The sequence below is a fragment of the Idiotropiscis lumnitzeri genome, chromosome 21 (genome assembly GCF_059441095.1).
Source record: "Idiotropiscis lumnitzeri isolate Australia: NSW breed Sydney's pygmy pipehorse chromosome 21, RoL_Ilum_1.0, whole genome shotgun sequence".
NCBI classification, from domain to species: Eukaryota; Metazoa; Chordata; class Actinopteri; order Syngnathiformes; family Syngnathidae; genus Idiotropiscis; species Idiotropiscis lumnitzeri.
The window spans coordinates 6,380,360-6,408,193 of record NC_142411.1 but is presented as its reverse complement, the minus strand read 5'-3'; the positions used below and the strand labels follow the sequence as shown (position 1 = coordinate 6,408,193).

General features: G+C 42.6%; 1 protein-coding gene across 2 annotated transcripts in view; it reads right to left on the bottom strand.

Moving 5' to 3' along the window:
• The window catches only part of fut8b (fucosyltransferase 8b (alpha (1,6) fucosyltransferase)), an 80,056-nt gene that overhangs the window by 14,330 nt on the left and 37,892 nt on the right, over positions 1 to 27,834 (bottom strand). For both annotated transcript variants that reach the window (XR_015840202.1, XM_088286630.1), the window contains exons 2-6: positions 24,742 to 25,311; positions 15,987 to 16,105; positions 13,907 to 14,069; positions 6,996 to 7,110; positions 717 to 954 (exon numbers count right to left, since the gene is read on the bottom strand). Coding sequence is in view for 1 of the 2 variants with exons in the window: in XM_088286630.1 (XP_088142756.1) it covers positions 717 to 954; positions 6,996 to 7,110; positions 13,907 to 14,069; positions 15,987 to 16,105; positions 24,742 to 24,944 (838 nt within the window). In the remaining variant the exon portion in view is untranslated. The remainder of the gene's footprint in view (positions 1 to 716; positions 955 to 6,995; positions 7,111 to 13,906; positions 14,070 to 15,986; positions 16,106 to 24,741; positions 25,312 to 27,834) is intronic.

Below are 27,834 nucleotides of genomic sequence, written 5' to 3'. Positions count from 1 at the left end.
CCTCCTGCTAATACATTAGCTGCCAAAGTGCTTTTACAGGAATTGCATCGTTCTGCTTAGCCAGAGTCTTCATACGCCGTTTGGTTTTCGCTGCAGCAGCACAAAAGATGGGACGAGTAGACTCTTAATTTAGCAGGAAAATACGGTGAAACGGTTCAGGTTGAACATATTCTGTTGAGGGTCTCTCTCTCTCCCACTCTCCCTCCCCTACTCTCACACTCCCCCCCCCCCCCCCCTACTCTCACACTCTCTTCCCTCCCCTTCTCTCTCTCTCTCTCGCGCTCTCTCTCACTCTCTCATCAAATATATTTTCCATGATTAATTGCGATGAAACTTTTTGCAACGACTCTTTTTTCTGAAGCTTGTAACAGAGATTTACTTGAATAATATATTGCAATTAACGCAAAATCACAGAATATGATAATCATATATGCGTTCTGTGATTCATAAATAAGATCTAAACGGAGACATTTTTACAGGCATTTTCTTTCAACATTTCTCAAAACTGCCCACTATCAACACACTCCAGCAGTGTTGCTTTGCAGGGCCCAGTGGTAACTTGAACATGGTGTTTTGTTCCGAGATGAAGTGTGCATAATATTTGCAAATTACGCAAGTTATTTTTTAAGTGATTCAAACTGAGTTACCCGAGTTTTTATTTTTTACGGAAATCTTATACACACATTTCAAGTAAGGCGTAGGGTGTTTGGCCTTACCTGACCAGTGTCCAGTGGTGGCACCAGAGCGGTCGGTGCAACTGTTACTGACAGGAAGGAAGACACTCTCCCAGCCGCTTGGAGCATAGCGCCAGTTGTGGGACTCCAGGATGAGCGTCCGCTGGGTGCCGTACGCAATCATGAAGCAGTAGACGACGTGATGGAGCTGGCAGCCGTAGCCACAGCCCTTATTAATGTTGCACACCAGCTTCCTGGCCTTACTGCAGTCCGGCGGGTTCTAGAAGAAAACAATGTTTTCAATACAATTTCTTGCTTGACCTTCATCTCGGCGCACCCGAGAGCGGGTCCCTGAATTTTAATAACGCGGCGACTTTTCTTGTTTGCTTTGTTACCTTTATTTCATATTACCCGACCCTCTTCCTAATCTCGGTCGGCTTCTTCTCAGCTCTGATCGTCCTACTCTACACTTTATTGCCCGAAAGAGTAAATTAAATTACTCAGATTTATTATTTTCACCGGACAGAAAAAGAAAATTGCATATTTTCCCTCAGTGTCATTGATCGCTGTTGCTGCTGAAACTATAAAAAGAAGAAGGGAAAAAAAAAAAAAAAAAAAACATCATTAGCGGCACCAAAAAGCCTCGCCGCTCCACTTGGTGACATGTTGCATTATTACAATGGACAAGGGCATCGTGTTTTTTTCTCTGCCAATTAACACACACAGGTCTGCTTCCATAAATATTCCTGAGCTCACATGAGTTGGTGGCTGAAAATAGACCTCCGGCAATGCAATTCAACCAGGTACTTGAAAAACTTTAAATAGAGGCAGACGAAAATCATTTTCAGTTTGTAACTTCTTGTGGAGGAACATTCAAAAATATATGCAATTCGGAATTTAACCGATATTTGTATGCTGAGAGAAGAAGAGCACGGTGAAATGATATATTTTCATGGACTAAACATGCCGTGATGTGTCAGAATGTGATCAAGCAGCATCCGTTTTTTCTTTTTTTTTTTTTCCACGGCGGAGTAACGTTATTCAATTGACAGTTGACATCTGAGCGTGACGAGGCATTCAATCGCTTTCACTTTATTTGTTCCTCTGCATTTCACCTTTTCCCATCACGCCATTAGTTCCTCAAACTTGCTTTTCCCCTTCCCTTCCTCAAACTTACTTTTCCCAACCCATCTCATGAATTAGCTTTTGTATGATAGAAAGTGCTGCATGTCGAATACCAAGTGACACTAGGGGAAAGACACAACCATACACAGAAAGCAGCAAAGGGGAAAAAAGATAAAAAGCAACCCGGCAGAGTGACACGGGCTGTTTTGTAGCGGAGTCGCGAGGTTGTGATACCGAGCGACTCGACAATCCCGGTGCCAACCGGCTTCCTAAACAGCAATTACATGGCTGATGGGAGTGTTTTCCTCATTAGAGTTGCTGACGCTGTGGAGGGTTCACACTATTCCACTCGCGTTTAGTCTCAGGGAGCTTGAAAGTACAGTTGGAGGCGACGACATAAGCGGAAAAATGGAACTCTCCATGAAATAAAAGTCCGTTTCTTTGTCTGACTTCTAATCATGTCGCGATGCATCAACTCAAAGCGCGAGTGACTTGCAAGGCGATAATTTACACGAGCAGCCTAACAAGGGCCTTTTGTGAAGCTTTCGTTTCGCCTTTCATATTCAACTGACCTTGGAGAGCAAGCCTTGAAATGTGCATGACATTTACATGTGCCGCATACCGTTCACGCCGCATCCTTGGTACGGAGGTGGAATAATGCGAAAGCTTGTGGTCAAAGAATAACAGCTGCCACAATTACCCAGATGTCGCGTGTGTAGACTGTTTAAAGGGTGTGGTGAAACAAAGAGGCAGCGGCGCCGCTTGATGTTGTTGAGGCAGGAAATGGTTGAAAGAAACTGAAAACGAGAAATGGTGGAGCCATTTGGATTGTACAGTGAAATGCAATACGTCGTACTCAAATTGATGTGTGTGGCAAATTTACGACGCTTTATCAATGAAAGAAATGGGGGAAAAAAATGGGGTTGGCCATGAGTTTAGAGGAGTTGAGTTATTGAGTGATTCTCTCATCCCTCAAATTGCAGGACGAGACGTTGATTGGAAGGCAAATGGGAGCAGAACTCCATTCAGGTTGGCATACTCATAACTCCAGTTTAAGAACCAGTAAACTGCAGTAATAAAAAAAATTAATAAATGAAAATAAATACATAAACAAATAAAGAATAAATACAAATGAATGAAAATGAATAAATACATAAATAAAAATAAAAAATAAATACAAATGAATAAATACTTAAATACATAAAAAAATAAATACAAATAAATAAATACTTAAATACAAATAAATAAATAAATACATAAACAAATCAATACAAATAAATAAATACTTAAATAAATAAAAATAAATAAAAATAAATAAATACATGAGTAAAAACAAATAAATAAAAAATACAAATAAATAAATACTTAAATACAAATAAATACAAATAAATAAATAAATACATAAACAAATCAATACAAATAAATAAATACTTAAATAAATAAAAATAAATAAATACATGAGTAAAAACAAATAAATAAAAAATACAAATAAATGATGACGATGCCATACAACGATTCACTTTAATCAGCTGATATTAGCTTATATAATGTCCATGTTTTTATTCTTTTAATTTAAACAGTACGCCACAAAACATAATGACATTCAAATGCCAGGCTGAGGTACCACCGAAGACAACAACACCAAGAGTGAACATCTTTGGTGTTTGAGCGAGTAAATTAAGTTTCATAGAAATGACATTGTATCAGCCATAACATGTTCTGCGTTCAGAAGCAATATCGCAGCAAAAATGTAAAAATACTGAACAATAAACAGCTTCTAATTTGTCAAATGCAGTGTCTCAAGGTTGTAGCGTGCCAGTAAATGATGCTGAAATGGCTCATCTCATACAGAAGCTGGCTAGAATATAGTATGCCGCTTGGATTAAGTTTGACAGTCCCAAACTTTATTAGTTGTGGTGGCCTATTAAAAAAGTTGCCTACTTAAATTAACGTTCTCGCTCTTGTAAAAACTCAGGACTTCAAATGACTTCAACCTTCAACTTGCCACACTGTTTAAAACTGGACGTTTGGCTGTAAACTAAAAGCCTGGCCCAAATACAATTGGAGGAGGCAGTCACTCTGCTTTGTTTGACAATAAAACCAACAGACTTTCATGATGTTGGACTCCAACCAAAGCACCCTGCTGTTTTTTTATTTGGCAGTCTTTTTATTTTTGTTTGCTATTGGCTTGGTAATGCACATGTAATGTACATCAAAAGAGACGTGCATACAGCTCACATGGCAATGGTACAAAGCTGGGACCGATTCTTAACCCAGTTAAACAGATGGAGGGGATTAACGCTTCATCATGTGCAAATATATTTTTCGGCGAGGCAGTTTTTAAGTTTCTGAATGATCTGATCACAAGAAGGAGTCATGCCACACAACTTATAACGACTCCTTTCAACTGAATTTCGTTGCGTTCGGGCCATTTCAGAGCGGAACTGGTGAAAATTGGGGGCTGGCCTCTCTCAGGACAATTTTTTGTGGTGCGCCGCCATGTTACGCAAGATGGGCAGTTACATTATATTGCCATGCACTTGGGATACGTTCAGTCAAACAAAACATGCCTTCCTCAAATATTACAGACTGGTGAGGCCTGAGTTCTGCTTCGTATAGTATAACATTTTTTACAAGTCAGAAATATTTATTTTGGAAAGTCCACCAGCTAATGCTGATCCGGGAAATTAATTATGCATTTCACTGACGAGTTACTGTAACTATAAAGTACCCGAGATAAAAATCCTTGATAAGGAAGTAGGGAATGAGTGAAAGAATCCGAAAACAGCCCAGATCTCTTTAGTTATGTAACGGTGCACGGCGGCGTGCTCACAGGCACATTTTCATGACCAGGTAGATAAAAGATCGACTTGGTTGTTTAATTTCACACTCGATGGCTGAGCGAGCACTCTGGAGACACATCTGGAAAATTGCCAGAACGTGTCCCTTTTAAGAAGCATTTGAGCCGAGAGGATCTTTGAATACACGGTACGGAGCGAAAAAGAATTACACATGTCAGCTTGCAGCTTCCACTCAAAGCTTTCCAGGCAGATGCGACGAGGAGTTGCGACGCAGTCCTTTTCACCTGTACTGTACGTCAAAATGCAAAAAAGTGGCAAAAAAAAAAAAAAAAAGCATGTCTGACAGAAGACTCTCTAAAGGAGCTGCCATGTTCACTGTATGAGTGGACAGATGGAGCAGGCAGACATGGAATTAGTTAAATCGGGAATGAGGGGAGAGAATACTGCGGGTGGCACAGACAGAAGGCTGCGTGCGAGCGTGCGCGTCCACGTGTGGAGGTTCGTGCGTGCGTGTGTGTCCGTCGAAACAGGAGACACACGTGAGGCATCTCTGTGCAAAGGCTGGAAAAGGCTTGCACAGGTGTGTGTGTGTGTGTGTGTGTGTGTGTGTGAACCCATCTGTGCATAGCCGTGTCTGTGTTTGTGTGTGATAAATTAGTAATGGCAGCTGGTGGAGCGGTGTGATCCCTCAGCAGCGGTGACAGCAGCTGTTAGTGGGCCTGTCTCCGCCCAGCCAGGCTGACTAGGTCCTCTTCATCAAACAACGCCGGCTCATTAATGCTGCAGGGCGCAGCGTGGCACCCCGAAACACAGCGGCACCACCGCAGAGGAACGGCAGCGTGTCGATTGCGGGTGAGCGTCCTTGTGCCACTGAGCGTGTGTGTGGCGTGTGCACATCGGTGAGGTTGGGGAATTCGTTTCGGACTCGACCGTATAGCCAGGCAGCTCTTTTCGTCAACTCGTCCCACCGAGCATTTAAAAGTATGAAGACTGCAGTGAAATTTCTTTTATTAAATGATCCCAAATTGGCTGGATGAAATGTAGCGAGTTTCATTTCCTTAGTTTAATCGGTTAGTTCTAAATCGCTCGAGTCAAAAAAAATGCATCGTGAAGAAGAAAATAAGGACATTTATTTGTTGTCGTTTAAATTTGCCGTTCGGGAGTGGCCCGTAAAAAGGAGTGACGGAGCCCAATTTGTAAGGGAGTACAAGAAAATAGTTCAAGCATGACCTGCTGATTGCTTGAGCGTAACAAAAGCGGCGTTCCGAAAGAAATGGGAGAACTCTGCCTCTCAAAAATACACACTCCCATGTGGTATCAGGACGTCACAGCAAATTTGAAATTTCTAAACGCACCTGGCAGGAATCGTCGACCAACGATGTTTTAAACTTATTTTCTTTAGTTAAAAATGGCGTATCTAAACTAGAATGTTTCATCATTTTGTGGCCCAAAAAAAATCAAATAATTTATGAATGAAAAAACAAAATGAGAATATTTTAATTAATAATTTGCAAATAAATATTTTAAACTAACTTTTTTAAAAATATTTTTTTCAATTGCATCCAAGCAAAGAAAACACGTCACTTTGTGGTTTTAATACATGGGCAGATGGCTGTTTTATATTTATGGCCGAGAAGTGTTTTCCATATAAATATTTACTGTAATTGTGACATTTCAAAGTTCCCGACGGTGCGCCGTGAACTTGCTGGCGCAGTGGCCAAAGAATTTGTCACGACGAGGTGCGGGAAGGCACCGTAGGTACCGTTTTCCATCGTAGCGATGACATTTTGAGGTTATGAACGTTATGCAGCGACGATGACGTTTTAGGGCACAGGGTGTGCTTCCTGTTTGTTTCATACTTGGATGGCCTAGAAGTGTTTTTAATGAAAATATTTATTGGGATTATGACATAACTACTTACGTTACGTTTTAGGAACAGAACTCCAATGTAAACCAAGGACTCACTATATTTGCTGTCAATATAAAAAAAAAAAAGTCACATGTAATTTTTTTTTTTCCTCAGTGCTGAGTCATTTACGGCACTGCAATAGTATGCTTCTATTTTTGTGCATTTTGGGCACGCGTATTCATAAGGCGTTGACAAGCAACAAGCACCAGTCGGGAATTTTGAGTGGCGAGACGGTGTGTTATCACGCCTCTCACCTGCTCCTCGTAGGAAAGCGATGCCGACAGTTACGGATGGTGCAAATGAGACAAGCAGGTGTGAAAGACGGCGACAAAAATGCATAAGGGCTTTGACAAGTGTATGCAAAAGCGAAACATTTGCATGGGTAACGCCCCCCCCCCTCCTCGCCCCCTGGAAATAACGTTTCCGACAGAGTGAGAGAGAGCGAAAGAGAGAGGACATAAGCACCCGTGCATCGTCTCCAAGTACCTGCAAGTAGGTGATTCTGTTCTGGACCAGATCCGACAGGTCTTTGGCCTCCTTCATCCTCCACTCGCCCACTCCATCTGCTTGGCTGAGGTAGTACAGGTCTGTCATGATGGATCTGCAAGCACAATAGGAGGTTAAGTCTCGGCAAGAAACCTGCTTCCCAATAGAACCCGCAATCCCTAATTCAAGATGCTTATGTAACAGGGTTGTTTTTTTTTTTTTTTTTTTTAAAGATACAAGCCCTCTATTGGTCGATTCAATTCACTTGGCCTCCGCTAGCATACGACGAGAAACGCCATAGGCAAACGGGCTAACAATACGCATCTATGCAGCGATGCCGTTACCCTTTCAGCAACTGATATTGGAACACCAACAGTGCAGCAACACATGCAGACACCATACTCTCACGTCTGCGAATTGCGACTAATTTTACTGAGGCACTGAGAACAAGAGCGACTAATCAATTATTTCAAAACTTTTCACTGTATTGTATTACTGTGTCATATTTCCAACTAATTTTTTTTTTCCCATTGTGTGCAGTCACGATACTTTCAAAAAGGTGAGGGGGGAGCGGTGATTCCTGAAAGACAGATGGGTATATGTTTTAATGATGCGTCAGCTGGCCTGTACTTGACGTTGTATTTCTACTCTGACGCAAGCTAAAGTCTGACAAGATCCGTGCACAAGCATCGGTTAGCAGTGTACGGTGAATCACCTTGTATTCAGCTCAGTTGACAATTTCGTAGCGGGGATATCCAATTACCATGTATGATGGGTAAACAATACATGCGGTGTAAAAACAGCTTCAATGGATAATATCTTTTTTTTTTTTATTAGGTTGAGCTTAGTAGCAAGAAGGAGTGCAATTTTGATGTGTTGTGACAACCTGCAATCCTGACACAAAACATTGCATTTTAAAACCAGGTTTTTGTTTTTCAAGATGCGAGCTGTGGCGTGACAGATTTTTATTTATTTTTTTTGCTTTGTGTTGTGATTGAGTGTGGTGTTGTTTGGGCGGCTGGAACGGCTTAATGGCTTTTCAATTCATTTCAACGGGGGCAAGTGATTTGACACAAAAGTCATCTGAGATACAAGCTCGGTCGTGGAAGCAATTAAACGCGCAAGTTAAGGTATCGGTGTGTTAGCAGCCGCTGCTGCTAGCACATACACCCGCGTTATGTCGTCTTTGTGATCCTGGCGAAGTGAAGTGAATATTTGCCCGAGATGCGAACGGAGCCGTCTTTGATCTTATTCTTGCCCCCCTTTTTTTTTTTTTTTATCTCTCCTGATTTCAAACCGGGGCAGACATGCACAAGTTGCCAAACAGCACACAGATTAAATCAACATAAAATAAGTTTACAGATTTATTATTCCCTTCGTTGAACCCCAGCAGGTAGACGGAGCAGCACGGCTTTATTGCCGTCGTCCGCAGGGCACTGAACATACCGAAAAGTATATTACGATGACGGAAGGCGACGAAGATAATATTACAAAGGCTCAAAATGTTTTATCTCCATCTCGCTGAGTGACAACACATTGTTACGGTTGTTTATCTCTTTCTGGGATAAATCCTATCTGCGAGACTCTGACAGAAAAATGTGTGCAGATGTCACGCGCTGCCAAATATCGTGGCCATCCTCTTCGCAACTTGCCCGAAAGCGCGCGCTCTGATGTATTCCGCTACGGGCCAACGCAAACACATCACACACACACTCGCTCAAACACACACTTATGCAAGCTTAATTTATTACTCACTTCTTTGACCCAAATCAGTCAAATCCTGTGCGTCTGAGAGGTCTTATTCAGATATTTGGTAGCTCAACCACAAAGCAGCAAAATGTCCTATTTTAACACTGGAACAGAGTGGATCTTCCCTTTCTCTACGACCGTGACTCCAGCATTACTCATTGTTCCAATTAGAATTTGGAAGCATGGACCGTGAATGGATGTCAATTTTGCTTCCAGAAGTGTGCACCAGGGAGGCATCAGGGATTCACCACGGGAAGCCAAAGCAAACCTTGCTGGCTGCGAACGGGGAGGATCGTGAATCAACTGAATGACGTCGACGACAGCGCAGGGCCAAAGTATTCGCACACACGAGGAACCAAGTATGCTAAACACCTGAGTGCGAAGGTCTGAAGTTTAAAGGGAAGAGCAATGAGCTACTATTTGAAGAGGAACTACAACAGTTTGCCAACTGGTGGAGAAGACAAAGACAACATGTATTTAAACCGGAACTAGAAATGCATCTTGTACATTGCCGTCCAAAAAAATTAACAATACCATATTAGATCAAGGGTGGGCAAACTTTTTGATTGGTGGGCCACAATGGGTTCTAAAATTTGACAGAGGGGCCCGGGGCAGGAGCAGATGGATGGAGTGTTTTGGTAACCTCACCTCATTGGAGAATAAAAAATTTAATTTGAAATAAAAATGAACAAAAGCATTACAACAAAATATATGTCTTTGAAAAAAACCACAGTATTTAGAAAATAAAACATGAACAAGGTTTATTCATTTAATTTGTTTCAAGTTGGGCGGGCCGGATTAAAACATTTAACGGGCCACATGTGGCCCCTGGGCCGTAGTTTGCCCACCCGTGATATAGCTGCAAAACAGGTGAGCCATACCGTCGGCTGTTAAGGATGCAATATTAAAATTAGCAATATTTGAATATATTTAAAAGCATTTCAAATGATTTCTAAGTGTTTTGAAATCATATTTTGCGCTCGATCTCTAGTCTAGAATATTTAAAAAGTCTGATTGGGAACACAAAGCTTGATTCACTGCAAGTTTCCATCAACATGGTGCACTTTAGATCTCCATCGAACAGATCTGCCTTTTCACCACGGGGGGTTTGTAGGCCCATGCGACAAGATGTGACAGAGAATTTGACATAAACAAGGAAAAAGACAGAACACAAAGAACAACAGCAGAGATCAATGGGGTTCTTTCTTTTTGGTGCGTAGTTGTTTATTACAAGAAAAGCTCTGTTTGGAAAATGTGCCATTTGCTATTCTTAGTGTCACATCAATGCTACTATTTTCTGGTGACCAATAATTGGACTGCAATGTGTCATGCACCATCCAGTAGGCTGCGACAAACAAAAGCCTTTACAATCCTTTCAGTTTCAAACTGAGCCAAAATAAGCATTCAAGTTTGCAGGAGTCACACATAGCGCAAGATTTGTTGGATAATATAATAAAAAAAAAAAACAGTAATACAGTGGTGCCATGACTTCTGAGTGCCCCAACTTACAATTTTACCGCATTTCAATCCTTCACTTGATATTTTGCTTTGTGTCGCAAGCATAAATTAGAATTACAAGCAGCTTGATATTGGCCGCCGTGGAGTGAAGTGGAAAAAATGTAAAAAAAAAAATAATAATAATTTAAAAAAAAATGTAAAAAAATAAATAATAATTAAAAAAATAAATAATTTAAAAAAAAAATAATTAAAAAAAAAAAAAAAAAAAAAAATATATATATATATATATATATATATATATATATATATATATATATATGACAGGAGCTGATGCACTTTCAGCCATTTACTGAAAAGCAACCTCCCATTAAAGGTACATCAACACATCGTATAATTTTGGGCTTCGTTACACCCCAGGAGTCCACTTTAGGTCCCCTTTAATTCATCGCATCATAATTAACCCTTGAGGTTCCTCCTCTAGCTACAGCAAATACCTCTCTGGGCATATGTTAAGCCTGTTTAAAAACCTTGCAAGCAGGCTCGAAACTAAGTCAAGTTGGACTTTGACCCTGCTAATGGAAAAGTAGCAATTGGTGTCAAGGAAGTACGTTGACCCAGGGATGAAGTTAAGTTTTTCCTTGGTTAGTTGGGGATCATAGTTTTTAGTATATTTATAGTTTAAATTTGTAATAGATGCAAAACATTTTAAGGGGTAGGCGTTTTCCTGTCAAGGCTTAGTTGTCCGCCCCCTCCCACAAATAGCGGGTGCTCTACTGTATGTTGAGCTGCTACTTCATGTACAAGACATTTGCTACGGGATTTAAACAGTTGAGTGTTCTTTACTGCAGTTTTCTTAGCCTTTGCCTGGAGCACTTACAGTGACTTAAAAAGGGAACCGACATGAAGGTCTACATAGTCCCGTGTGTGTGCGCGCGCGTGTGGGGGTGTGTGCGTGTGTGTGTTAGGGGGTGAGGAATCAGTCTTTGAAAAGCTGCTTAGGCTGCAATGACTAAGACAATGGCCTCTATAAGCCACTTCAGCAGGATTACAATGAATCACTTGGATAAGTTGCACCGGGCTTTTCTTCATTCCACTGAGTGGAAGTCTGCCATCTAGACAGGGTGTGACCTTTGAACTTTGTTTCTTCGCAACTACTCAACATCCACTTGCGCCTGTCCTACTTGCGAATTTTGAGTGAGGGAGTAGGAACGTCAACCCGAGTATGTGGCGGTTTCGCAAAAAAAACATGCACATGTGTGGTTTTTGCGAATATGAGCAGAGCCTCTCATAGCTCCGATTGCAATTTGCCACCCGCCGGAGTGCAAGATGGCAAATTGCACTTCTTCGCTTCATTAATTTGGGGCGAGAGATGTGTGACTTTCAAGCATGTACACTTGATAACAGGAGAGACGGATTACTCACAGCAGGACTAGTTTCCATAATGAATATATACTAAATGCATTTACAGCTTTGTGTGTGTTTGTGTGAGCATTTTGTCATATGTTTACTTTGACAATTGATGATTGGTTAATTTGTTACTAATCAAAGAAAATCACTTCAAAGTTACTTTTAATTTGAGGAAGTGTAGCAGTATTAATCTGGTAGACGGGGTGAAAAAAAAAAAGCTTGCTGTGTGCTGCTTTGTAATTAATACACTGCCACCTACTGGACTGGAGTGGAATAGTGCTGCCTTGCACGTGATGCTTTTTTTGGACGGCGCAACGCAAACTGACGCGTAGTGCTGCAATTGCCGTTCTTGTAGTTGTTATTGCAGCTAATGCCTTAAAATTGCTTGACCTATTTACCGTAGATTTTGGTCAGCGGTAAATTGATTCCATTCAATGAGACGTGTGAATAAAAGGCCGTGTTTGTTTTGAAGGTGTAGCGCGTTACGGTCAGAGGACATTGCGATCTTATCGGCACTCAACGCATGAATCGAAAGTGAGTGCAGATTAAATGCTACTATTGACGTGTGCATTACTCTTAGCTGAAGACGGTGACTGAATTTGTACAATTAACCTCTCGAGTGTAGTGGTTGGGATGGCAAAGGTTAAATATTCAATGAGATTTTTATATTCTCCAAAGTTTTAAAGAATAACACATTTTATGTCCTTGACATAATTAATTTTACTGAAATTAAAAAAAAAAAGAAAATTGACATTGATCGATAAGCAGCTTGTTGCAAAGACATTTCTTGTTGGAGCAATTTGCATATTTTGCAAATGCATCTTGAGTTCCGGTCAATCTTCCGGAACTACGGGATGACGAATGAGGCTACACGGTACAGCATGGGTGACTCCACGTCTTAGAACAATGAGGCCCATAATGGATGTCAACATGGCAACGTGCAGACAGTGAAGTGAATTCAGGCCAAACTAGTTTGCTGCATAAACGAGCTTCTGCGGGAATCAAAAGAGAAAGAAAATAGGAAGATTTTGACCTAAAAACAAAAGTTTGTTGCAAACACTGTAATTGTGTGTGTACGCGCAACACGGATACAAACAGACGAACAAATTGAACGGAGTTCGAGCGTAACCAAATCATTTTTTGGACTGGTAACCGCCGGGCTCATATTTAGCAGAAAAAAACAACAAGTTGGCAGCAGTAAATCTATGTTTGCAACAATTGTATTACGCATTTAAATACGAGGACGTGTCACAGAACCTCAAGGTCAGCTGCCTTTCAATCGTTCCTTTCTCTGCGGCAATTTTGTTCAGTTAACGGAGAACTTCCGAGATAAAACGTGTTGTTCTTTCATCCTCACTTGTGACGGGGTAGCGATTCACTTGGCTGACTTCTTTGTCGCTTTAGTTAGTCATTAGTTGACGTGAATCTGACCATGTGTGCTCCGCGATTGAGTGATTGCGAGCAATTCAGGGTGTGGTCGGCCTTTTGCCCAGTCTGCTGAGAAACGTTCCTCCACCTCACGTCCCGGAACAGGATAAGCGCCACAGCGATAATAGATAAGAGTCTTTCTTTGAAAAGTAATTTTTTTTTTCCTCATTAAAATGAATAGAAATAAAATTCCAGCTCAGAACCAACGTAGGTAGACTATACCTTGTTTTATGGATTTAAATAAAAGAAAATAAAGAAATAAATGAAGCCTTTAGTTCTGTTGTTACACAATTTCCTCATGATCAAAAGTAATGTTGGCTCCCTAAAAGAACTCTTGACTTGTGATAGATCGATTATCGGCTGGGCGAGGCCGATTATCGGATTTGGCATTTTGACTTGAATGTGTAATGGCCCTTTTTTTTTAACTATCGCGGCAGATAAATCAAAAGATGGTTTATTTTGGCTCGCTGTAGCACACTTCTCTCTCTCTCTCTGGTGTGCTGGTGGCCCTGCCAGCAGAAGCAGATTGGCCCGCCCACAGCACCATCTGATTGGTTTCTTGCGCAGCGTGTAGCAGCCAATCAGCAGTAAGCTACCTGTTTGCTTTTTCACCCCGAGTCGCACGCACTACAACAGACTTTGGCAAAATTTGATTAATAAAACTCACAACTAATAGAAAACTATTTGCAGTAGCAAACTTTAAAGTTTAAAGTTAGTTTTCATTGAACTATAAAACATGCGGCTGAGCCTGGGAGCTCCGTGCACTTTTTGTTAGCCTTTTAAAATTAAGTTGTCTATTTTGCAAGATCTAAAAAAGCATATCGGTCTATCACTCCCCTTGACTATGAATTTCAAAACTACTAGCTCACCTTTGCTGGTTTCCCAAATCGGTCAGGAGTGTCTCAGCATATTTCTGCCTCTCGCTGACCTCAACGTTGGCCAGTTTCTTCACCTCGCTTCGAACAAAGTACCAAAACTCCTTGACGCCATTGTCCACTCGACGGCGCAGCTCCTCCTGAGTGGGCCCTGGGCCTGCAAGGAGGCGAAAAATCTTTTTTAAAAAAATGCTCAAAACCAACCATGACAAGATGACACTTCTAATACGTGACAGAAATGACTTCAAAGCATTTACAAGGGAAAGTAAATTGGAAGAAGATACCGCCACAGGTTTTGTTTTGTTTTTTCGGAGGGAGGGGAGTGTTTGTGCAATACATTAGATGAGGGTAAGCAGGCTAACCGTACGAAGAAACATTCAACTTTTCATTTTGTGTCCCAGGGTGCTGCTTTGACCTCATTAAGAAGCCCTCGATGGCTGCGTTTTCTGCCTCACAGGTCTGTTTCGCCGCGATTCTTTTCGTCTCACACACTCCTAACAACAGGAAGGAACTCTCAACCCCACCCCAGCCAAACAATGTGGAGTAACCCACATGGATAACACAGCTGCCTGCTCTGGTTTCTGCGCAGAGACACACATTAACAAAAAAAAATAAAAATAAAAATGGAGGCAGAAAGAAAGACAGCCTCCAGCAGGATGAGGCAGAAAATCTGTCTTTTTTTTTTTTTTTTTTACTTGCTATCTGGCATTCTCTTTTTCTCTTTGCCTCCCTTGGTGAAAAAAAGCTAGAGGGTATTTTTAGCGTCGTCTTCCCCTGCGGCAAGATGGAAAGGCTGACCCTGCGCTGCCCTTCACGCTCACATGTCCCTCTTTATTTTCTCTCTGTCCGTCTCCTCTCTTTCCTTTCACTCGCATTGTGCCACTGGGGCATTCACAGCGCTTCCGCTTTATTCACACCTTCCCCACTCACCTGACAGCTTTCCTGCACTTTCTGACCACCGCTTAGAGAGGTAAATACACATATAACCGACCCCACTCCGAGCCGGTTTAATATTTGCCCGCACTCTCGCTGGAAAAAGCACCTGACTGCATTTGCGCTATATAGGGGGGAATCTCAAAGCATTCAGCTCTAGAAAAAAAGTACATGGGCAAGATTATAGAGATTCACTAAATACAGGGAGAAAACACCCCAAAACCATTTTGTCATCTTTGTTAAGACAGTCAAGACTCCATAGTAGTAACATGATAACTACGACTATCTAGAGCAGGGGTGGGCAAACTTTTTGATTGGCGGGCCACAATGGGTTCCAAAATTTGACAGAGGGGCCGGACCAGGAGCAGATAGATGGGAGTATTTTGGTAACCTCACCTCATCGGAGAAAGAAAAAAAAAAAAAACATTTAATTTTTCTTTGAAAAACCACAGTATTTTGAAAATTAAACATTCACAATGTTTATTCATTTAATTTTTTTTTTTCAAGTTCGGCGGGCCGGATTAAAACATTTAACGGGCCAAATGTGGCCCACGGGCCGCAGTTTGCCCACGCCTGACCTAGAGCCTCTAATTAGATATACAAAAAGAAAAAAACCACCACGTCCAAGGAATAACAAGATACCATTTCACAGTCAAAGTAATAAATCAACCGCAGGGCACCAGATTGATTGATTGATTATTTTTTTTTTGGATTGTCCGAGGACCCTTCCGTTCGGCGCGACCCCCGCGTAGTTGCACGCTGACAAAAAGCATACAAAACCCATTGTGCACCTAGCATAATAGCGCTAAATATGACTCTTATAAAAATAGAGCCATTTATTTATATTGTGCCTAATAATTCGGTGTGCCTTATAGTCTGAAAAATACGCCATCAATATGGCATGGCATATTGCACTGAAAATTACGTCTGATTATTTCACATATATTAGTAGAAATACATTTTATTCAAAATGTCATTGCACTGGTGCCCCTTGATTATTTTAATCAAACTGCACATACAAAACTGAACAACACTGTGCGGGTATGAGATGAATAATAAACCAACAAAACAGTCCTCCCAAGACTAAGCCTTTCATGTTTCAAAGTTGTGCCGCATGCCAACTCATCAGAGGAAGGCTTACCATCTCCTGTCAGTTTCTGGAAGGTGTGGATCTTCTGTTTGGCTCGGGTTAGCTGGTCCTCCAGCGAGCGCAGCCTCCCCGCGGCCAGGGAGCCAACTTCTGCCTGACCCTCCGGTATCCTGGTGAAGAACAAAGGACAGGGAGACATTCGGTATAAGAGAGAGTCAGCGATGATGTCAGCCGAAATACCGTATTTCCTCAGCAGGAACAATGAAACGGTGAGTCTTGTACACCCGCAATGACAAATAATAAAGATAAAGAGAGACACGTTCAATTAAAATTAACCACACAGTGTAGCACTAAATGCAATGATTACTTTCCTTGTCACCAGAGCTGTAGGTTATTCTGCGTCCGTTCAATTTGTGCGCTTGTCAGCGCAGGCCCAAATTGTAAAGGTTAATGAGTCCCACAGTATTATTTTTTATTTCATGCCGTTCTATTATAAGAGGTTTTGTTTTCATTCTACTTTGCTCGGCCAGCCAAGGAGGGTTTGTATTCGCCGCAATTTGTTTGGGACTGAACACGATTACGCAATACATACTGGGAAGGCAAAGCGAATACAACACTATCATATTTCCACAGAACTTGAAGGAAGGGGCTGTGAAGGGTGAAGACATTAGTGAAGGAAAAGCCCGTGATGTACTGTACCCTACTTAAAAAAAAATGTTGAGGATACTTGACTTTCAGGTGATCTGAAAACGCACTATTTGCCAGTTTTGGGTAATTTATTCAGATTTTCTTTGAATTTTTGACTCCCCCCCCCCCCAACCAAAACAGGTTGATCCACGAAACCTTTCCAAAGACGTCCCGTTTCTACTCCTTCCTGAGAGTCATCTCGTTTCTGAGTATCTCTGTGGTAGCTTGTTGATGACACGCTAAGCTCAGTGGCCACTTTCCTCAGAGAACATCCTGCTTTAAAGGCTTGCAATGTCGAGGTACTGTTGAGCCATTGTTAGGTATCGTTTTTTTTTTTGGTCCCATGTCGTCAACATGTGAAAAGCGTGAAGATGATTAACTCATTCACTACCAGCCGAGTAAAAAAAATAAATAAATAAAAATAAAAAAATAAAAATATTTGACGTCTTTTGCCGTCAATGGCAGTAAATGAGTTCAGACATTTTTGCATTCACAAAAAAAAAAAAAAAAAAACGCAAATTGGACATTGAAAAACTTCAATTTAACTTGAACATGAACGTTTATAGACCAGGGCATTTGCCAGTAGACAGGCATATAAAGTTACATTAATTACAAATTAAATGAAGCGGAACAATTTGGCAGTTGCTTCTCGCTATGTGCCTGTTTTTCACACTGTACTAACAAAAACACATCGAGCAAAAGCAACCACGCATGACGATAAAACCGGCAGAATCCGGTCAGGGGATTTGGCGACTTGATAACACATCAAATAAGTTACTGGACTTGCATGTATTTGTCAGATGCCACATTTCAAAGGATGAAATTAATCTGACAACAAAATGTGAAGACTTTGTTTTTACTTTTGTGTTGATGTATTCAAAGGACAACTTGAAACAAAAATAATGACCAAAACAATGAGTCAACGAAGGCGGGCCCGCAAAATGGTTTTCTTTTGAAAAGCTCCATAGGGGGTTGAAATGGCGAGAGATAGAACAAAAAATAATAATAATAATAATAAATAAACTATTCTGCCTGAAAATGACACTGCCAACCCTTTTGGGACTGTACAAACAAAATGAGAATGTCAAATGAGAAAGGAGACTGCTGCATGACATGATCACAAAAACTCGACTTTGAACCACCATGGAAGTGTCGTAACAACGTATGTGCAGCAGTTCACCGTTACAATAGAAAAATGAGGACGAGGGTGCTGGGGAGCCGACCGGTCACAAATTGTACTTTGAACCGCCATGGCGGTAGGTAACCTTGATCACAATACATCAAACATAACGCCGCCGCGGATTGCATTTGAAATGTATTGCCTACACAGCACAGCACCTTTTTTTTTTTTTTTTTTTTGCTTTTCTTCTCCGAACAGTGGAAACAAAAACCTGCAGGGACTGATGCAAGAGCCCAAATATGAAATCCCCGCTGACTTCTTTTCAATGCTTGGATGGGAATGACGACAATGAAATGGTTATCCAGTTCGATGCAAACAGCGTGAAAGGGGAGCTCCCATTCATAAGCATGCCTGAGAAAGAGAAGTGGAGTGACCTGAGGAGGGTTGGAAGCGGCGGTGATACCGGAGCCTTCTTTGGCAAGGATAATTGACAAGTGCTGTGACACACACACATAAAACGTGATGGGTAAACTGGCTCATTATTTTGGTTAGTGTTCTGGAAATGTCAAATTCTGTGGAAAAAAATAAAAATAAATAAAAAAATTCTAGAGTGAGCATTTATCATTTCCTAACCTGGCATGCAAATTTTTCCACTCAGATTTGCAGCGTCGTTTTTTTACTAGATTCATCTACTCCATTCTAAACGCACCCCTCGTGAACTGCAACCATTTGTTAACAACCGCGGTGAAAATGCTGCCCCCCCTTCATATTCCACACCGTAAGCTACATTGGTGCCGTCCAAGACTCTCGGTTTCCTGATTTATGTGGCACCGAAAAAGTCAACTTTTTGAGCCTGCCACAAATGATTTTGCATTATTTACCAAGTGACGACTACAAAGCAAATTCTCTACCTCAATGATATATCTCTGAGAACAACTACGCAATGAAAGGACAAATGAGTACTTTCAAAAAAAAAAAAAAGACAAAAAAAATAACAGCCTGACATCTCCTCTACATGAAACTATTAGAAAAATGGAATGTGTCAAAATCCACTGGGGCATTGGTGAAGTGCTGCAAAGGCCATGTTAATGAATCATCAAGGCATGCAAACCCAATTTGCTCCCTGAGCGACGAGCATCAGTCGCTGGCAGGCATAAAGGCGAGACTTTAAAGTTGCAACTGCGCAACCTTCCAAGCCATGAAAGTAACTTTGAATAGGGAAGACATGGATCTCCTATATTATGCCATTCCATGCGAGATGCAGGGTAAAAAAAAAAAAAAAAAAAGTATCCCGATATATATTTCACTCCCCTGCGTCCACTTAGGTGCCATTCATGTGTTGAAATATGAGCAAGATGCTTTTCCTGCACAAGACCTCACCTTAACTACATTGGCCTACATTCAGCGTGACATAACCTCTCCAAAGGGTTTGAAATCCTTCCAAAACTGTAACAGAGCAACATGATAAACTCTTGACCAAGCCGCGCAAATGAGCCGTCGCGAACCAACGGCGATGAGAACGCTTGCAAAGCTTCGCGAGCTCACTCCAAATAGACTGCAAGCGTCCGACGAAATTACACAGCAGCAGTTTTAACGCACAGGGCTTAGGAAACACCCCGCCCAAATGATCCCAGATGGCATCTCGAGAGGACCTGGGAACATCTGCTTCGGCGCACTGGTACCTCTTACGTGCCGCTCATTGCTAGACTGGGACAGATGACGATATCGTTAAAATGCAAGCATCCGTCCGGCCGTCGTTGCATCTCTTCGCTTCGGGTCGGAGAGGGGACACGGGATACTCGAGCTCGCTACGTGCGGCATCGTTACAAGTTAATCACAAAGAGAAAATGGACACTTGAAAATGACGGTAAAATTCAAAATGGACGCCCATCCCGGACTGCCAAGCAAGCGTTTAAAAGAATGTCGTGGTTGACAGGTCACATGCACTCAAAAAAAATAAACTAACAATGTTTTTTAGATTTATCCTACAAGAGTATTTTCCTCCTCGTATTTTATGTTCCGTAATTATGACTTTACCACAAAAACGACGATTTTGAACTCCAGTATACATGCCTGTGGGGTCTAAACATGACAAACAACTGTCGCTAAAACATGATTACCGTTTTAGCATACCGTTTATGTAGTAGATGACCAAATATCGTAGTTATCGATTCCAGGAATAACCCAAGCCCGGCGCATCCGTCATTCAAACAAGTTCCTAGTTCAGTTATGTGGTTTGAGTAGCCCTGACCAATTTAATTAAAACAACATGGCGGCACAACATCGTGAGTTATTTTCTGCCCGAATGAAATCATCATTATGCAACTGCTGGGGCAGGAAGGTTTGGCAAAAAAAATAAAAAAAATATGCAGATATTATCTGACTGGCTTGAAGTGCATGGGAAGTCAAATATTAGTTCCAAGCCAGTGCTTCTCACATTTGGTGTGTTGACTATCAAGATTGTGTCAAATCAGACACGTCTTCTTCCTGTGCTGCATCCAAAATGTGACCACAAAAACTCAACGGCTGTAATCCCAATTTAAGTGATTCGGAACGGCGCATTCTTGATTTGCATGCTCCGATTCTTAACAGAGCGCACGGCGTTCACAATGGACACAGTGTGTGTTGACCTTTGTTTATCAGGCCTGCATTTCACTGACGGAAGTTCACGTCTTTTTTTGTTTTCTGTCTGGTCCGTGTTTACATGTCACATGTTAAAGCCACCTTTGTGTTTGAATTATTGTTTTAATGAGATTCGCGACTTACTGATTTAATAATTTTTTTTTAAGTCGCTCTAGTGAACGCATAAAAATCTGCAAGTCAACTAATTGAAGTGTAAGACTAAAACCGAAAAAAAAAAGGCCCAGTTAGATTATTTCTGAAAATCATTCAAAACTATTCCAAACCCTTTTGCACTATACCAGGTGTGGGCAAATTTACGGCCCGGGGGCCACATGCGGCCCGTTAAACGTTTTAATCCGGCCCGCCAAACTTGAATAAAAGATTAAATGAATAAACCTTGTTCATGTTTTATTTTCTAGATACTGTGTTTTTTTCAAAGACATATATATTGTTGTAATGATTTTGTTCACTCATTAAAAATAAATATATTTTCTTTCTCCGATGAGGTGAGGTTACCAAAACACTCCATCCATCTGCTCCTGGTCCGGCCCCTCAATCAAATTTTAGAACTCATTGTGGCCTGCCAATCAAAAAGTTTGCACACCCCTGCGCTACACTGTTCATCATGATTGTAAAGTGTTAATCTGTAAAACTGTTGATGCCCAAATTAAACCAGCAGGGGGAGCCCAGGAGTCTAAATGCTCTTTTGCGCCTTACTAGTTCATTGAAAGAGTTGAGGACAACATGAAGTGTTATGATCTTTTGGCCACATCATCCATCAGTTGTCCCCACAGCATCCATCTGTTAGCACCCTCGCCATCACCTCTGCCCGCCCTCCATCCCTCTGCCGGCATGCCCGGGGATCAATCAGGAGTTCATCGCTCAGCCCAGCTGTCAGCTTCACCCTTCGCTCTCGACGATGTCTCACCAGCAGGCCCGACGAGTGTCACTGCGCCCGCTTGAGCCGTGGCTCCACATCTGAGGTGAGTGGCAACTCCAAAAGGGGGCGGAGCCTGATGGATTGAGACGCTCGACCCCCTGCTCACCTCTCATTAACGCTAGTGGCTCATTGGGAGGTTGGCGCTGTGCCTCGCGCTCGCTAATGGCTTGAATAACCAAAGGCCAGGCAGGTGATACTAATTTGAAGCATTGACTGATTCATTCAATCGTCCTTTACTTTATTTGAAATGAAGAAGAGCCTTATATAACTCAAAATGACGAATCGGTGGAACGGGAATTAATTGAGCAGGGTAAATAAACGAAGAGTCTTGAGGCTTTTTGCTATATTGCACAAATTAATAACGCCTGATGTGTAAATCAATAATCCACGCAAACAAATGAGCTCAAGTAAACATGACCCCTTCAAGTCTTTTGTGTAATAGCGCCGCTTTTTTTTTTCTTTTTTGCATAACGTGAAATAAGTTCAAACCCAAGTTGAACCGTAACTCATTCTCCACGCAGCGTGTTGCCGGTCTCAATAACTCGGCACAAAAAGTATGAGCCCACTCCATTAATGTAACGTTTCATGGATCTGAATTTCAATGAGAGAAGCGAGCATGCCATGAAACCATCCAGAAAGGTTTTTAATATCTTATGTCAGCGGGATGCTTTTTCAAAAGAGCGTCTCAGTTTGTTGACACTGACACATTCATGTTGCCAGCCCCAAAACCCGGAGGACATCGCAGGCAGTGAATTGGGTCAGACGTGGGCTGAGCTAGTCAATCAGAACACTAGTGAGTTGTTACCAAGTCAGTGGGTCTGTGACAAAGGTCTGCGGGCGGCAGTCTGGCCGAGCGCCATGCCTCCGTCAGCGGTTTGGTAGTGAAGCGATGCAAATGAGGAGGAGGGAGGGCGGTGCGAGGCGGCGAGCGGAGACGGAGGCTGCGGATAGGGATGACGGGCAGTGCAATAATGCTCGCTCTGCGTCTATTAGGACGGTAATTTAAGGATAATAGGCGCTCCTGGATGAGGTGCTGGAGGACTTGTCGACAGGCTTTTTATTACTTGTCGTCCACACATACAGAAAGCGGGCCAGCATTTTTCCCTCCCATGTGATCTAAGTAAGCAAAGGCGGTTTCTCGGGCTGTCCTGTGTGATTATCGTTCTGTGTTTAGTGGTCAAGATCAGAGCGTACCAAGACTGAGGCTGACGCTCTAACGCAGCGGCATTCACCGACGGATACATTTTTGTTTAACTCATTAAATCCATAGGACGTATATATACATTTTCAAAATTGTAGTCCCCGCCTCCCAAAGACGTATTTATACGTCTTAGCCTTTTGCGTCAGAGTCCCATGTTTTTACATTTTTAGAACACAATATTCCTAGGCCTTGCAAAATCAGTCACAAGCCAGAAAAAAAAGCACTATGATTGAGGTTTTTCCTCTTGCGAAAACGGCTGGGATTAAATGAGTTCAAATAAAACTGAAACCACCACGATCCCTTGCTGTACAATAACTAACAGAAGATCCCAGGCTGTTTTTTTCCCACATTGGTCAAGTTTTAAATCCACCCGAGTTGTCCATTTTATCGTGTCCGTCGTACTAGCAAGCTAGCGCTAAGCTAACCTCCAAGCTTTGTGCTACAAAGGCATCCGAGACCAACAGTGACGTAACCACAAAGGCGTTGATACACCGGCTAGCTTGGCTTTGCGTACGCGCTAACACTTCCGGGTGTCACTCTCAACGAGCGTTTGTCACGATTCGTGCACAGCCCTCGCCAGTCACCTTTTAAAAAATCTCTGATTAATCTCAAATAAATGTATGATTTAGGAGGCTTTCCCTGACATTTTTTGGGGGCTTCCATGCAGAAGCCTAAAGCTGATGATGAAAAGATGAAAAAAAAAATCCAGCTCCAAATCATGTTCTCTTGGTTATAAGCGGAGTTATGGTTAGACCAAACTTATTTTTTGGAACTATGGCTAAAAAAATTTTTTTTTTTCATTTTGGGAGATAATCTGTACGCTGCAGTCGTCCAGATTATTGTAGTCCGCAGCCTTTAACAAGAATAAAACGTCCCTCCACATGCCGACAAGTAAATACAGGAGAATCTCTTTCCCCGCTGCAACGTTGAGCGTGGTGTGCTACTACTTTGAAGAGAAAAACTGACGCCTCCAACTCGAAGCCAAGTAGAGGAGAGCTGAGCCAAGCTCACTGGATACAGTGCCGAGGAATAACAGCATTTGAGACTAAGAATATAAAGCAAACAGGCTCACGGAGCTTAAGGTGGTTGTCTGCGATTTTGGATGGCTTCGCCGCATACTGCACAAGAACCTTCAAGAGGCCTTCTGAGCCGCAGCTAAAAATTTGGGAGAGTCATCTTAATAATAAGCAACAATCATACAGTGTGTCAGAGACCCATCTGGACCCTGGCTGACTGAAAGCCGCTCTTGTTTTTACTTTTTTTTTCGAATGCCGTGAATTCAACCTTTGTTGCCGGGCCAAATTTGAATAATTATAAAAAAATTTTTAAAAAAGCGATAGATTCAATCAGGGACCAGCTGTCTGCGGTAATGCATGCGTGTGGAATTTAGTGTTTGGGAACACTGTTGAGGGCCTCACATCAAAGGGAATGTGAATATCACAGAGACGCGGCAATGGCGACATCTAAAGCGCGAGCTCGCTTGTGAACGCAGCACACGTCAGGATACACCCATGCGCTCCTTGCTCATGCATGCACGTTCGTCGACGCATCACCCACCCCAACACGGACCTTTTTGTTAATGTGCTAAAAAGAAACACTGTCAGCATGCAGGAGTAGGAGGGAGAACCATCTGTCTCTCCGTTACGCAGTTCCGGAATGTGAGGAAGATGCCGCGTGGTTAATGGGCTTAAACAACAACGCTGTTGTCTGCCAAAGAATAATAAAGCTACAATAAAATCTGCTGAGGAGTGTGACCATCCATCTCTGTTTGTCACAGAGTATTTGCACCGCCACTGATTGGCTTTTGATGAAAGTTTGCCGCAACATTTGCTCGTCGGATTGCTTGCGAGGCAAAATACGACGACGCAATCAGAGGTGGATCAAATTGAGGGAAATAAAGAAAAATCATCATCATGGTGGTTAAATGTAAAATGACTGATTAGACCACTCGGGGTCTTTTTAATTGAATAGCTCGACCTGAGGAAATGAATGAAAATGTTGGAGAGCAAGGTTTGTGGATTGCAATGTTTTGTGCGAAAACTGCTCATCAGCTTAACTGAAAATGATGGACCCAATTAAGTGTAGATTCAAATCGTACAGCTGCGACCCCCCCCCCCCACCCCCAATCAGTGCTTAATTGGTTATTGACTGAACGCTACCCTCGCTAATATTTCTCATTTGAGTCAACTAATAATTAACAGCGCCCGCTCGGCGAATCCATTTCATGTTGGCCTACCTGAGCGATTCAGCCATACGCCGCAGGTCTTCATTCTGCTGCTTGAGGCGCTCCAACTTGGCGAGGATCTTGGAAAGCTCTCGGCTGGAGCGCTCCGGGTGCTCGCTGTCCCTCACCAAATGGCCGCCGATGTAGAAGAGTAGCGTCCCCCAGGCTAATAGCACCAGGGTGATCCAACGCCATGAACCCGCCCAGGGCCGCATGGTGTGACCACGCCCGCCTGAAATTGCCTCCGGATGTGCTTGTACCCCAAACGACCCACCGGGCTGCCTGACGCTCCGCTTGTGTTCTGTCACCACATGGGATGCAGTGCCAACTGTAGCACTGGCATCTTCGGAGGGATGGTAGACAAGAGGAAATATTTGTGAGTCTATACAAAGGTCAGGGGTGCTCTCCAGCTGTTAGCCAGCGTTCGCTCCTTTCGCTACAGCATGGTGAGCATGCTAAGATGTCTGCCCGTCCGTGGCCTCACTGCCGCACTCTTCACCCAGCTCCGTGTTGGCCAACCTTTCCCCAACAGTCTCAGCAACGTCTTCAAGTCCCTTCGGAATCTTTTATTAAAGTTGGGCCCTGCAGAAACACAAAGGCACGAGTGTGGAGTCAGTTGGTTGAATTTGTTTGTAAATTTTTTATGAGCCTTTTGGTGAAACCAAGACTAGTGAAGAGATGCAAGTGAGAGCCAATGTCGAATCGAAGCAGAGTCACTTGCAGCAAAGTGGCCACTGATCGGCTGGTAGCCGAGTAAAAAGAAAAAAAAAAAAGAAAAAAAAGATCTTTGACGTCTTTAGCCGTCTATGGAAGTCAACGAGTTAACTCGTTCAATCCCAGCCGTTTTCATGAGAGGAAACGACTCAATCACAGACTTTTTTTCTGGATTTTGACTGATTTACCAGGCCTACAGGATATGGTGTTCTAAAGATAAAAACCTGGAGCTAAGATGCAAAAAAAAACGTATAAATACGTCTTTGGTAGGCAGGGACTACAATTTTGAAAATGTATATATACGTTTTATTAGGAGCCATGACTGAGTGCAGTACTGTCAAGGTGATACCGCGAGCGCAACGGAACGGTGGGTACGGTAGAAAAATCCCTCGATCATCGTTTTCCTTCATCCCCGCGCAGCAGGGGGGGAAACGGAGATGGACGCATGCCGCGTTTACGAAGCAACCTTCCCTGTCATCTTCACTGACAAAGCCTTGCCAAGACGACCGGGTGCCGTCGCGTGACGAGATAAAGACTGGCAGATGTGTGCGCGCGGTGCTCCAGTGTGCATACTATCATCCCACAGCGTGTACGGCAGCAATCTGGAATAATACCGGGCGTCTTTGACTTTCACCGGGAGGCGGCGGCGTTGATTGACAACATGGCGGAGTCTCTTGTGTGTCTGTCTGCGGAGAGTTGAGCATGGAGGAAAGTGCTCCTGACGGTATTCGCCTGGCAGCAGGGAAGGAGGCTGACAATAGCCCATCAAGTTTGCCATAGCAACACAATTGCTCCGTCGAACGTACAGTATATGGTGGTGGGTCGGCTAGGATTTTCGTAGCCACCCGATTCCAAACTGTTTTGTGTACGTTGAGGTTTTTAGAACACCTCTCATCCAAGAGACATTTTGAGAAAGGGTTGTTATGCTTTGCGGGGCTGTCAGGTCATGAAGGCGGCGGGTTATCGCGAGTTCGCAGGTTCCCCTCCCGTCAACAGATTCTCTTTCATTCCTCTATTGTTGATGTCGATTCCCAGAAATCAGAACAGTCGTTCTCGAATGCCGTTGCCGTTGTGACTGACCTCGGCCGGCACAAGTAGCGCAGCTCTTATAGCACGCGGGCCTCGGATGCGCTGAGCTGGGTTTTTATTATGGAAAATAAGAGCTGCGAGAGGGCCCCACTCCAGAAGCTAATACACGACTGGGACTTAACAAAAAGGCAAGCTTTTCACTGTGTTTGAAAGCCATAATGAGGTTTATGCTCAGAACACTAAAACCGCTAAATATAAAACCAGTGGATGAGGCACACAACTGCTGCCAGGTGGAATAGAAGGCAATATTAAGATAACACTAGCGAGGACAATTCTACTTATGCTGGAAAGTTAACTTGATATGTTCAAAGTAGTGTGCACTTTCTTTGACAGTGACAAAAACTGTAATAGATTTGAATATTATATAACAACAATGATGATGGAAATAAATACAATAATTTTAAACACCAGGTCTCGAGCACTGGGCCGTACCAGAACGATGTCGTCCGGTATTACGCCACTAACTCCGCCCACTCAGCGCCACGCCAACAGGCAAGGGCCTTGGGGGGGCCGGATGGCGCTATGTGGGGGTCATATGAGATGACCTGTATTCAGTCCTTGCAAGTGAATCTTCCATGTGAGTCAGCTTGCATCAGAGGTCATCTATCACCAAGGCCTGGTTGGCTCTGTAGGCAATAAGCGACGAGATGAGGTCCACCACTGAATTATGCATGGAGCTCAGCTGAGGACTGCCTCCCATTACACTAACATGACCGCTCCGGCTCAGCCATGGGAGCTTTATCTCCGGCATGAATATAGGTTTCACTCCTCATGTATGTCAATGCAATGCATACGTGGGGACGTATACGATGTCATGCAGGGATGCACGAGTCGCACTTTTTGCGCACAGAATACGCGGACAGGAACTTGTAATAAAACAAGCACGAACACAAAGTCAATACATCTTACAATTGTAATGAAAATGTGTGTTTTTAAAAAAAAAAAAAAAATCCACATATATTGTTTAAAAACACGAACATTTCCTTCAACAAAGCACTGATCTTGACTAACATTTAAAAAACATTGAACTGCATATTTTATTGAATTATTTTTAACAGTCTTGACACACATTTCACTTATATTTCTAATACAAGGCAATTTCAGTTCAGTTGTATTCTTTAAAAAATTAACGTGGTTAAATATTTTAGCTCAGTTCGCTCAGTTTTATTTTCTTCCAAACATTAATTTGCATAACTTGGAAAGCCAAATTCCAAATGAGCTGTACCTCTTTAGCACATGAGCTCAGAACACAACACCTTGCTTAAGTTACCACTGGGCCTTGCAAACCAACACTGCTGGAGT